Genomic DNA, 12,304 nt, shown 5'->3' with positions numbered 1-12,304 from the left:
ATTGGCTAATCTCTCTTTCTCTCTCTTTCTTTTTTTTTTTTTTTTTTTTTTTTTAATAAAATTTAACTTAACTGAATTCTGCATTGGATATTATCTTCAATAAAATTAGTTAGTCTTTCCATTTAAATCCTAATAGCCGGCCTAGCCCTAGTTCCTTGCAGTGGAACAGCTATCTTTCCCATTACTAAAATTAATTCTTTATTTTTTTTTTATAATTGTTCTTACAGTTAAACTTGCAAGTCCTAAATTATGGCATACATCCGCTTGTCTTTGACCGGAATCGATTCGCTTCAAAACGTCTAATTTAATTTTCAAATTCAGTCTTTTCTTACATTTATAGTCTTCATACTGCGCCCAGACGTTGTTGCTTTTTTCATTCTTATCGGCCATTATTAACTCTTCGAAAATGTAACTGCGTTGGTTCCATTAATTATGATAGTTCAAGTAAACTGTCCGTTTTGCACGATGTCTAATACGGTACTGAGTGATGTACGGTACATCTAAAATGAACTAGACTTCGGATAAATGCATATAACGCAAATATTACAAGCAATATACTTTGTCATTTTTTAAAATGTTGATCTTGTAACTACGTAACAATTTACTGTACTGCAATTAAATTAGCGTGCGAGAAAATTTCACTGAGCGTGGGAAAATTTCTCAAGTCGGCGTGGGAAACGTTTTAATGCTATTTTGGTTATTCATTTTCAAGCTATCAACTCCAACAAATGAAACGATTTCGTTAAATATGCCAAAAATGCAATCAGTAAAAGGGCGTTATAGTGATCTGACAGCGTTATGGTCAGATACGGGTTATAATATAAGAACAGCGTTATAATGAATCAGCATAAAGCGAACCGTGTTATAACGGGGGCCTGCTGTATTACTCAATAATTCTATTTTAATCAATCAATTATATCCATACATGTAATGAAAGGTAATCAGAGTGTAAACAATAATGATATGCCAAAATTTGGGACACGATGTGACATTCACTTTAATAAGCTCTGGTATAATAAGATATTCTGGTGTGTAGTATAAGAACCTATCTTTCAATATTTTATTATGAAAAATAATATATCAGTCATTTTGGTGAAGGCTGCATCCCCTCCCTCCAACTCTCTTAAGCATCAGTAAATCAATTTGTTTTACAAATCAGAAATTCTTTCATCACAGATGCAGTGATACATGAACACAATTTAAATACAAAGAACAATTTTAAAGTAGTGGTATACATACCTTTTGAAGGCTTGATGGATTTAACTGAGTCTTATCTATAATTTTAATTGCAACCTAAAATAAAAAATATGGGGGTGAATGCTAAGTTCTTTCAAGAAAATAAAAGACATCTGAATTGTAAATATATATAACAATCATTTATTTTTATATATGTTTGTATTAATATATTGAATAAAATATGCATAAATGGATGTGAAAGTTACAAAGTGTCAGTAACTAGAAGGGTGAGGAAAGTAGAAAAACAAGTGGAGTAGATTTGTGAAAGGTGAAAGAATAGTAATAGAGGAATGTGATCCAAGAAAGCAAGTGTATGAGCTTATGTAGCATCAGCCAAAAGAAAAGAACAAAAATTCACACACTACCATTCCCTCTAAATGTCCAGTAATTTGTCCAGTTCCTCCTTGAATTTATTTAAGCTATCAACTTCCACAATGATAGATGAAAGTTTGTTCCGGCAATTAACCACCCACTGACTAAAGGCAAATTTCCGCACATCTATTCTACAACTGCCTTTCTTCACTTTGAATTTACGTCCCTCTTAGGTTCGTAATATGAGCAAGTGAAACAATCCCATTCAAGGCCTTATACAACTCAATCAGATCACCTCGCAGGTGCTTAAGTTTCCAGCCGCTGCAATTTGCAGAACTTAAGCCTTTCTTCATAAGAGCAACCCTTTGTTCCAATCACTAATCTTGTTGCCCTTCTCTGTACTTGTTCCAACAGCTCTACATCTTTTTAAAATCAGGTCTTCAGAACTGTAATGCAGTACTCAAGGTATGGCCTGACCATTGCCTTATACAAGGGGATAATCACCTCCTTTTCCCTGCAAGCAAAATTCCTGTATATCATTGACAAAACCCAATTACCTGCTCTTGCAGCCTGTCTGCATTGCTCAGAAAACTTTATCTGACTGCACAATTTCTCCCAGGTCTTTTTCATTTTCTAACACCCTAAGTGTAGTACCACACAGTTGGTACGTTCCTCTGGGGTTGCTTCTACCCATATGCAGTATTTCGCATTTGTCAATGTTAAACTTCAGTTGCCACTTCTCAGCCCATCTGCCCAAATTTTCTAGATCCTGTTGCAGTAGCACACTGCCATTACAGTCATTAACAATCCTGCCTACCTTTGTATCATCTGCAAACTTCGACACTAAGCCTGATATACCTTCATCAATATCATTGATAAATATAGAAAACAACAGTGGGCCCAACACCGAACCCTGTGGAACTCCACTAATAACATTAGTCCACGAAGAGCAGTGCCCATTGATTACCACCCTCTGTCTTCTCCCACTCAACCACCCTTTTATCCATTGTAGCAACTTACCCTTAATACCATTCTGCTCGAATTTGTACAGTAATCTTCCAAGCATAAGTGTCCTGAATATGATATCGAATATATGATAGTATATGATATCAAAATTATTTTTTGCATCCAGTTCCTTTGTAACATCGTAGTATCCAATCAATTTGTCAGACAAGACTTTCCCTTTACAAACTCATGCTGTGTCTGAATTATTGCTGCAGTCTTGTCTAGATGATCCTGCAATGCATCTTTAACCAGTGACTCCATTATTTTACCCGGAACAGAAGTTAAACTAACTGGTCTGTAATTACTCATCACCCTTCGATCCCCCTTTGAGAATTGGGGATACATTTGCACATCTCCAGTCCGTGGGGATCTCCCGAGTCCAAGGATGCTCTCATAATTATGGCCAAGGGTTTGCTTAGGTCCTTTGCTGCCTCCTTTAATATAATTGGATAGATCTCATCCTCCACAGGTGCCTTTCTTATTGTAACTTCAAACAATTTCTAACTGAGATAATAGTAATAACTGAGAACAAAGTGGAGGAGAAATTGTAACTTCAACAATTTCTCCTCCACTTTGCTCTCAGTTATTACAAAATCATTAAGCACCCTGCTACAATTTGATAACCTTCTGGCATTTTCATTCCTTAATAACACCTGATGTGTGAATGTAGATGCAAAATAATCATTCAATTTGTTTGCTATCTGAGCAGGATCATCAACAGTGGCACCATCGATATCAAGAGGACCAATCAGATTCATCCCCTTCCTTTTAGAGTTTATATAAGTAAATAAATCCTTGCTGTTTTTCTTAGCATCCTTTGCCAAAGATTTCTCGTAATCTGCCTTCGCTTGCCTAATCTCCTTTGTGACTTGATTACAGACTAGCCTAAAGGTTATGATGAATTAAGGAAAATCATCAGCTGAATTACCAAGCCAATAGAAAGGGGAAGAACTGTAAAATTTGTACATCAAAATACAAATAAAATAAAAATAAAATGCAAATAAAATGAAAAAATGAAAGTGGTATAGCTGTCATCAGATATTGGGAGAAACATATTTAGAAAATAGTCGAATATAGGTAAAGCAAATATGCTTGATCTGATGTTTTGATATTTGATATTGTTTGTTTGAGAGCATTAGCAACTAAGACCATATTGCTCCGGGATATGCGGTGGTCATTCCCTGACCTTTCCGCATCGTCCGTATTTGGTGGTGACGGGCTCGAACCCCGGTCTAATCAAGAAGCGTGTGATATGCACTGCGGCTTCTTCCCACCTGGCTACGGAGGCGCCGTGATCTGATGTCAGTTGAAATAAATATTATTAGGAAAACCTTGCTACAGCTCTCACATGACTGCATGCAATGTAGTCACATCTCACATGCAATGTAGCCAATGTTAGATGTCATTGGCTTTCACTAATCATAACTGACAGTCTGAATGGCTCCTGCTTTAGCTACCATGAAGTCAATACCCTTTCTGAGAATTAAAGTTAAAAAAGTGCATCAAGTGCATTCATAAAGTAAATGAACATGATACACTTTGCCAAGAATCAAACTCTTTCCATGAATTTTAAACAGGGGAGAAAAAAAGTTCAACTGGCTTTCAGAATATTTTTGAAACTCTTACCAAAATGATATACTAAATTTAATATCATGTAAAAATAATAATAAAAAAAAGCCAAAGTCTACATGAAAACAGGGATCTGGGATACCAACTTCACCAATAAAGTGGCTTTTTTTTCTTGATATGTTTGTTTGACATTAAAGTGTATCAACAAAAATACTGATTCTTGCCAAAGTGAATCGTATTGTTATTGCTCCAACTGTGAATGGGAGAAACAGCGAGTCTTGTGCCAGAACAGAATAAAAATTATATAAATAAAGATTATTTGCTGGTGTCCCCCCCATTTCATCAGAAATCACAAGTACTCAGTGAATAAAAATCCAAAGCACGATTAACTCTAAAACTCCTTCACAAATGAGAGTTATAGTAGAGAGCCACAGCTAACCTTGGCCTATGGCAGTATTCAGGAATTACTGAAAAACCATTGTTCTTAAAACGTGCTGCTGGGGTAATCTTTTTACACTCACACACTCTCTCTCTCTCTCTCTCTCTCTCTCTCTCTCTCTCTCTCTCTCTCTCTCATGACACTTTCTTAGAAATCCGTTCATATCCAGCCATTCCTAAAAAGGATGACAAATCCCTCTCTTTCAATTATCATCCAACCCTACTTCCCTCTAATATTTCCAAATAATGGAGAAATCTGTCATCGGCCAACTCTTAAACATCTGAAAACCTTCCATTTGATCGATGAATATAGATTCCTTCAGAGTCAATCCCCAAATGATATATTGGCTTATGTTAGCTCATCTTTGGATAAATTAACAGATAAATTTGGCAAAAGTCAAGCAGTTGCTCTCAGTATGGAGAAATCATTCCTATGGTTTTTGATCATGTTTAACATAAGTCTTCTAAAACAAGCTCCCATTTGTGGCATGCCAAATGTTTTTTTGCAACTGAGTATCCAGCTTTCTCCATTCACTGCAGGTGATGGTAGACTGCGTTGTGTATTCCAACTACAGCAGCAATGTTTTTGTTCCCCAAGATTCAGTTCCTTCTCCCAATCTTTTCTTCTTATATATTAATGACCTTCTTCCACTAATTGGAAATTCTGTCCATATTCAATTATCCATTCTAGCTCTTTTTCTGGAACAATCTTCATATGTATTTCCCAAAAATTACAGTCTTCAGAAATTCAAATCTAATGTCAATAAGTATTTTCTGTTTTCTCAGCCTTTAACCTACACATGGTGCTATAGGTTCTAATACCTTTCATGTTCATGGTTTTCATAAAAAATAAATAAAATATGCATTATATAACTATTGACACATCATTATGTATTACCTACTGTAAGTCCATTAATATATATATATATATATATATATATATATAGGCGCATACAGTATTTATTTTAAGAGGAAACAAATACTCATCCATATCACAATCTTCAGATCAAGAAATCATTCTACGAACTTCTAGAATTTGTGTTAGGTTGATTTGTGAACCAGGTGGATCTTCATAAATTTTGTTTGGTTTCTTTCTTTTTTTTTTTTTTTTTTTTTTTAATTCAAGGCCATATATTTTGCCAGGATTGGGTATCAGGTGATCATTCATCTGCACACACAGGAAAACCCAGGATACTTAAATGCATTCAGAAGAAAATGATGACCTCCTCATCTGCCTCAGTCAGAAGTAAATCCTATAAAAAGTTCCTTTCTAAACATTTTATAATTCAATATCTCAATTGCTCCTTGATTCATTTGCTCAGGGATGAAGCTAATATTAAAGATAAAAACAATGTGAAAATTTTTATCTATCTCATTAAAGGCATCTTTACACAAATGAAATGGAGCATCTAATATTAACAACACTTTCCTTTTGTACAGCTTCTTTCCAATATTTTTTAAACTTCTGAATAAAGATGGTTATGTACTATGCCTTGAAAACTTCTGGGTCCATCTAAGCAGTCTTTTAATTTTAGTACACAACCAAAAGTTGCACTTCTCTGATGAATCTTGAGGATTTTTTTGACTGTCAGATTATTAGTAACAGCATATTTTTAAGATGTAAGCTAATTAAAGCTCTAAGTTGCCATACACAGGGTGTGAGTGAGTGAGAGAAAATAGATAATTCAACACGAGCAATTAAAAATCTATTGCAGTTTTATTAAGAGAGAGAGAGAGAGAGAGAGAGAGAGAATAGATAATTCAACATGAGCAATTAAAAATCTATTGCAGTTTTATTAATTGTGAAAACTGACAAAAAAAATCAAGATACTGAAGACTGAACACATGGAAAGAGCAGTCAAAAAAGGCATTAAAATATCAATACACATTAAAAAATAAAATAAAATACCAAATTTCAATTCTGGTTAACTGACATTTGATAAAACGAGAAACCAGAGACAGTACTAATAAAATCGACAACTTAAATATTACTATTTAAATGTACCTTAATAGTCCAAAAAAACAGGGGAAAATGATTGTAATAGTGAAATAACAAGTAAAGAGTTAATTTTTCTAATACTGAAACAATTATCACTACAAAAAAACTACTATTAATTACACTGTGGAGAAAACAGATCTTTATACATCTTGAAATTTGAAACAGTGATAAAGAATTACTTGTATACAGTATTATTTTCAAAATAGAATATTATCAAAAAAAAAAATGGAATGCAAACCATGAAATATAATCTGGAACTTTTTTCAACACTGCATCACCTTGTGAGTGACATCTCACCATCCAATGCAGGTGGGTAGACTCATTAAAGTCAGCAATTTAACATCGTTTTCATATTTATTTATGAGCTGAAATTTTTGTTCATTAGCAAAAACAATCCTTTCCTGTTTTAACATGATGGATGCAAATTTAAAAAAACTGAGAATGTTAAAATTAACTGTACAGTAGAAAACTGAAAGTTGCTGCAATATGATTAGAGCTAGGTGTATAGAAAACAAAAATGTGGAAATGGTTTCTGAGAAATTCAAGGGTCTTGACTACAGTAACATTACAAAATGCAAGCAAAAACACTTGTAAAGGATTCCTCATTTTTTTTGTGTTATTCAACTTCCACAAGACATACAGATCCTAGATATCCACCCCTAAATAATAGTCTACTTTATAAAATGAAAAAGTACTTGAAATGCACTATTTCATTTGTACTTTAAACTGTCTTACAAAATAAAATATTTTGCAACATACCTCCTTCCCAGTTGGTAGGTGTTTTGCTAATTTTACTTTTGCAAAGTTGCCTTTTCCTATTGTCTTTAAAAGCCTGTATCGCCCAATGTGGGGTTCTTCTGATGTTCTGCTTCGTGCTGTACGAGGTGGTGGAACAGCTTCTTCACCCTTTAAAAATATAAAAAACATTTTAAAAATAAAATTATTATCTAGGCTACTAAACATCAAATTTCATTATTTAAACAATCAGAATGAAAACAGTTCCAAAGAGTGTTGCATTTCACTAAAGTGTGTGTACACACACACACACACACACACACACACACACACACACACACACACACACACACACACACAATTTCATGGTTAATATTATAAAACAGTGAATTATTTAGTGTTTAAAAAAATTAGCTGTGATGACTAGTGCAAAAGTAATTCCTAATTTTTTTTGCTTTCAAATGTGGCACTATAGTCACTAGAGCTCTCTAGTTTCACCATATTGAGTGGTGCTGTGATCAATCTCGTGAGTGCAACACATGGATAGTTCAAAATGGTGGATGTTACAGATATACATATCAAGCAAAGAGTGATGATTGAATTTCTTAACAAGGAAGAAGTGATGCCAATTGAAATTCATACATATCACAAAAATGTTTATGGTGACAATACTGTAGATGTGAATACAGTTGGACATTGGGTAAGACACTTTAAGAGTGGGGAAAGTGGCATTGTTGACATGCCCCAAAACAGCCGACCAGTACAATAAGTTACAACAGATCGATACACTGATCAAAGAGGACCATCGCATCACAACAAGTGAATTGTGCGGTGCAGTAAGCATAGGGAAACCCGCTGTGAAAACATCATAAAGGAAATAGGTTACAACAAGGTTTGTGCCTGATTGATCCCAAAATTGCTGACACATAAGCACAAAGAAGCCCGGAAAGTCATCTGTACGGAACTTCTCTAGTGTTATGAGAGTGAAGGAGAGGTTTTTCTTTCACACATAGTCACAGGTGACTATGTGTGAAAGAAAAGTATGTGACTATGTGTGAAAGCAAGAGTAAGGGATTTTACAGGATTGGAATACAGCATCTGCCTAAGAGATGGCAGAAGTGCATAGAAAATGGTGACTTTGAGGAAAAATAAGTGTATTTATTAATGACTGAGGATTAATTGATGTAAAAGGCAGTTGTAGGAATTAAATTTTCTGAGGAAAAAATAGGAGACATTACTTTTGTACCACTCCTTATACTTGTGCATTAATAATATGGACCACAAATTAAACCACATTCTTCAAAATGTAACAGTTTTGTGCTACAACAAGGTTTGTGCCTGGTCGATCCCGAAAATGCTGATACATGAGCAATAAAAAGCCCAGAAAGTCATCTGTACGGAACTTCCCCAGTGTTACGAGAGTGAAGGAGAGGTTTTTCTTTCACACATGGTCACAGGTAACTATGCATTTTAAATATTCAAAATTTAATATTTAAATTCAATATTAAAAATTAATATTTAAAATATTAAAAAGTAATAATTTAATATTCACTGACTGATAACCTCGGATGGACCTGCAACACATAGCACAAAGTAGGCAATGGTGCTGTAAAACATACAATCCCTTCATAAAGATAAATCACTAGCAGTAACTACAGGTGTCAACATGCACTAAGGAAAGGACAAATGATAACAATTGCCCTTTCTATACTATAGTGTGTGTGTGTACACACACACACACACACACACACACACACACACACACACACACACACACACACACACACAATCTTCAATTCAATAATGATGACGAAGTTTTTAAAAGTAACAAATCAAAACTGAAATTAAACAAACAAATGTAAATAATTAAAAATAATGTTATTAAAGCTATTAAGAAGTAATTAATATATATATATATATATATATATATATATATATATATACAGTTGAACTTGGTTATAATGAGCGCGGAAATAACGAGATCACGGCTGTAAGAGCAAAAAGCCACAATGATTTTTATTTACACATATTCCCATACAATCACTCACTGTTATAACGAGCATACTACATCGATATACTGAACAAATTTTGGTAACTATGCAAACATTCTTAATTGCTCGGGGAGTTGAAAAAACCCAATTCTTGGAATAAACAAAAATGAAAAGGGTGACTTAGGTTTATGACCACCTCCATCGGATTAACGGCCAGTTTATGACCTTGTCCTCCAGGGTCAGGGGCTATACAATAGATTTCATTGGCGTTCCACTTGTCGCATTACCCTATTTACTGATTGTCTTGTATTCACTGAACCATAAATTTATTTTGGTACTTCTAAGAATTTTGGAAACAGGACTTCTAAGAACGTCCATTTTGTATGCATTTCGGGACTTCTAGGAACGTTGTATGCAGATCACTATCATTTTAAGTTAAATCAGTTAGAAACGAGTCCTTCAACATGTCTAGTAACAAAAGAAAGTCTCTCTCGATTCGCGAAAAAGTCAAAATTATTCGTTAGTTAGAATGTGATGCAAAAAATGTTGAAGTGTGTAAAAAGTTTTTGTCCTCTTCAAGTGTATCGACATTGTGGAACAATAAAGATGTTTACATATCAGCACTGGAAGAGAACATAACCAAAAAAAAATTTAGAAAGTGCGAGGTTACAAACGTTGAGAAAGCATCGCTTCAATGGTTCACTACACAAAAAAGTGCTAGATTTTCAACAGACAGTCCAATCTTGAAAGCTCAAGCGGAAAAATTTGCTAAACAATTTGGATGCAACGATTTTGTGTGTAACAATGGTTGGCTGGATCAATTTAAAAACAGACATAACATTGTTTATGCAAAAATTAGTGGAGAATCTCTATCTGCAGATCCAATAATGGCAAATGAATGGACTGACTGTGTTTGGGTAGAAATCAGGTAAGATTTCAATGACGAAGACATCTACAGTAGTTATGCTACTGCAACAGGATGTAGAAAACTTGAGCAGATGGGCAGAGAAATGGCAACTTAAGTTTAACGTTGACAAATGCCAAGTACTGCATATGGGTAGCAATAATCCAAGAGAAACATACTAACTATGTGGTACTACACTTAGTGTGGTAGAAAATGAAAAAGATATGGGAGCGATTGTGCAGTCAGATATGAAGTTTTCTGAGCAATGCAGAGAGGCTGCCAGAGCAGGCCATGGGGTATTGTCAATGATATACAGGAACTTTCCTAGCAGGGAAAAGGAGGTGATTATCCCTTTGTATAAAGCAATGGTCAGGCCACACCTTGAGTACTGTGACTGGAGGTCTCATTTTAGCAAAGATATATAATTGCTATAGCGAGTAGAGAAGGGCAACAAGATTGGTGAGGGGAATGAAGGGGTTCTCTTACCAAGAAAAGCTTAAATTCTGCAAATTGCAGCAGCTGGAGACTAGGCACCTGCAAGGTGATCTGATTGAGGTAGGCTTTGAATGGGTTGAGCACGATGAATTCTGATAGGATTCTTCCGCTTGCTCAGATTACATACCTGAGGGGGCATAAATTCAAAATGAGGAAAGACAGTTATAGAACAGATGTGCTGAAATTTGCCTTTAGCCAGCGAGTTGTTAATTGCTGGAACAAACTTCCATCTATCGCTGTGGAGGTTGATAGCTTAAATAAATTCAAGGAGTAACTGGACAAACTTTTAGAGTGAATGGTTGCGTGACTTTTTTTTTTTTTTTTTTATTTTGGTTGATGCTACAGAAGCTCATACACTTGCTTTCTTGCATCACATGCCTCTATTACTACTATAAGACCAACGAAACAGGACTTTTTTATAATTTGTCACCTGACAATATTAAATTCAGAGGGGGGAAATGTGTTGGTGGAAAAAAATCAGACTCTTTTCAGTGCTCGTATATGCAAATATGACTGGAACTGATAAAAAAAAAAAAAAAACTTTGTTGTCAGAAAATCGTTAAAACCTGTGTTTCAAAAATGTAAGGAAACTTCCTGTACAGTACATTGCAAAGAAGAAAGCTTGGATGACTTCGGATATTTTTTGGCAATACGTAAATGATTGGAATAAGGAGCTATTCAAAAAGAAGAAAAATATTTTATTGTTAGTTGATAACTGTCCTGCACATCCCCAGATTCAAAATTTTTGCAACATTAAGGTAGTCTTTCTGCCTCCTAATGTGATGTCAATTTTACAACCAATGGAGATAGGTGTAACCAAGAGTTTGAAAGGATTTTATAAAAGATTTCTAATTCTACATCTGATCAAAGAGAACAGAAACTTATCGAGTCTATACTGATATTGGATGCTATAAATTTATTGAATGATGCGTGGAACGTTACTTCGACAACCATATTGAATTGCTTCAAGAAATCTAAATTAAATTCAAATGAAATTTCAATTGCAGATGAAGATGGAAATGAAGAAAACAACTTGCCATTATCCGAATGGTTGCTGCGTAACAACGTTGTAGTTTTTAATACAGAAAACATCAATGAATTTGAACGAGTCGATGACAACTTATTAACCACTGGTCTTCCTACAGAGAGTGACATTGTAGATGCTGTGCTCAACAAAGATGATAACAATGATTGTGATGATGATATGATGACAATTGAAAGTGAATCAAAATCAGTGCTGACAATCTCAAGGACACAATGTTTTTTAAGGAACTGAGGCAAGTAATGAGACTTAATGAGTTGAGTGTTTTAAGGGGAAACTTAAGAAATATCAAAATGAAATCTTTAAAACATACATCAAGTTTAAGATTCATAAATAGAGATGAATTGAAATAGTGTTTATTATTAAATAGTATTGTTTTTAATTACAGAGAAATAAATTGTGTTTAGTATTAAGTGTATGATTGTAAAAATTACAGACAAAATGCATTTAATATTAAGTGTAATGTAGTTTATACAAGCATATTAATACAAATAATATGTAGATATAAATTTATATTATTTTTTTCTCTCTACTATTTCTTTTGTTTTTTGAATCTATCTTTTTATCAAGTTATTGAG

At 34.3% G+C, this 12,304-nt stretch overlaps 1 protein-coding gene across 10 annotated transcripts in view; it reads right to left on the bottom strand.

The window, feature by feature from the left end:
- LOC150084011 (serine/threonine-protein kinase MARK1) overlaps positions 1-12,304 on the bottom strand; it is a 343,303-nt gene that overhangs the window by 226,147 nt on the left and 104,852 nt on the right. For all 10 annotated transcript variants that reach the window (XM_090375845.1, XM_090375847.1, XM_090375850.1 and 7 more), the window contains exons 4-5: positions 7,319-7,465; positions 1,240-1,293 (exon numbers count right to left, since the gene is read on the bottom strand). In XM_090375845.1, the coding sequence (XP_090231971.1) occupies positions 1,240-1,293; positions 7,319-7,465 (201 nt within the window). The remainder of the gene's footprint in view (positions 1-1,239; positions 1,294-7,318; positions 7,466-12,304) is intronic.

This window comes from Mastigoproctus giganteus, chromosome 6 (genome assembly GCF_048544385.1).
Source record: "Mastigoproctus giganteus isolate SK-2022 chromosome 6, ASM4854438v1, whole genome shotgun sequence".
Classification (NCBI taxonomy): Eukaryota; Metazoa; Arthropoda; class Arachnida; order Uropygi; family Thelyphonidae; genus Mastigoproctus; species Mastigoproctus giganteus.
Note: the sequence above shows the minus strand (reverse complement) of the source record. Positions and strands in the feature narration are given on the sequence as shown.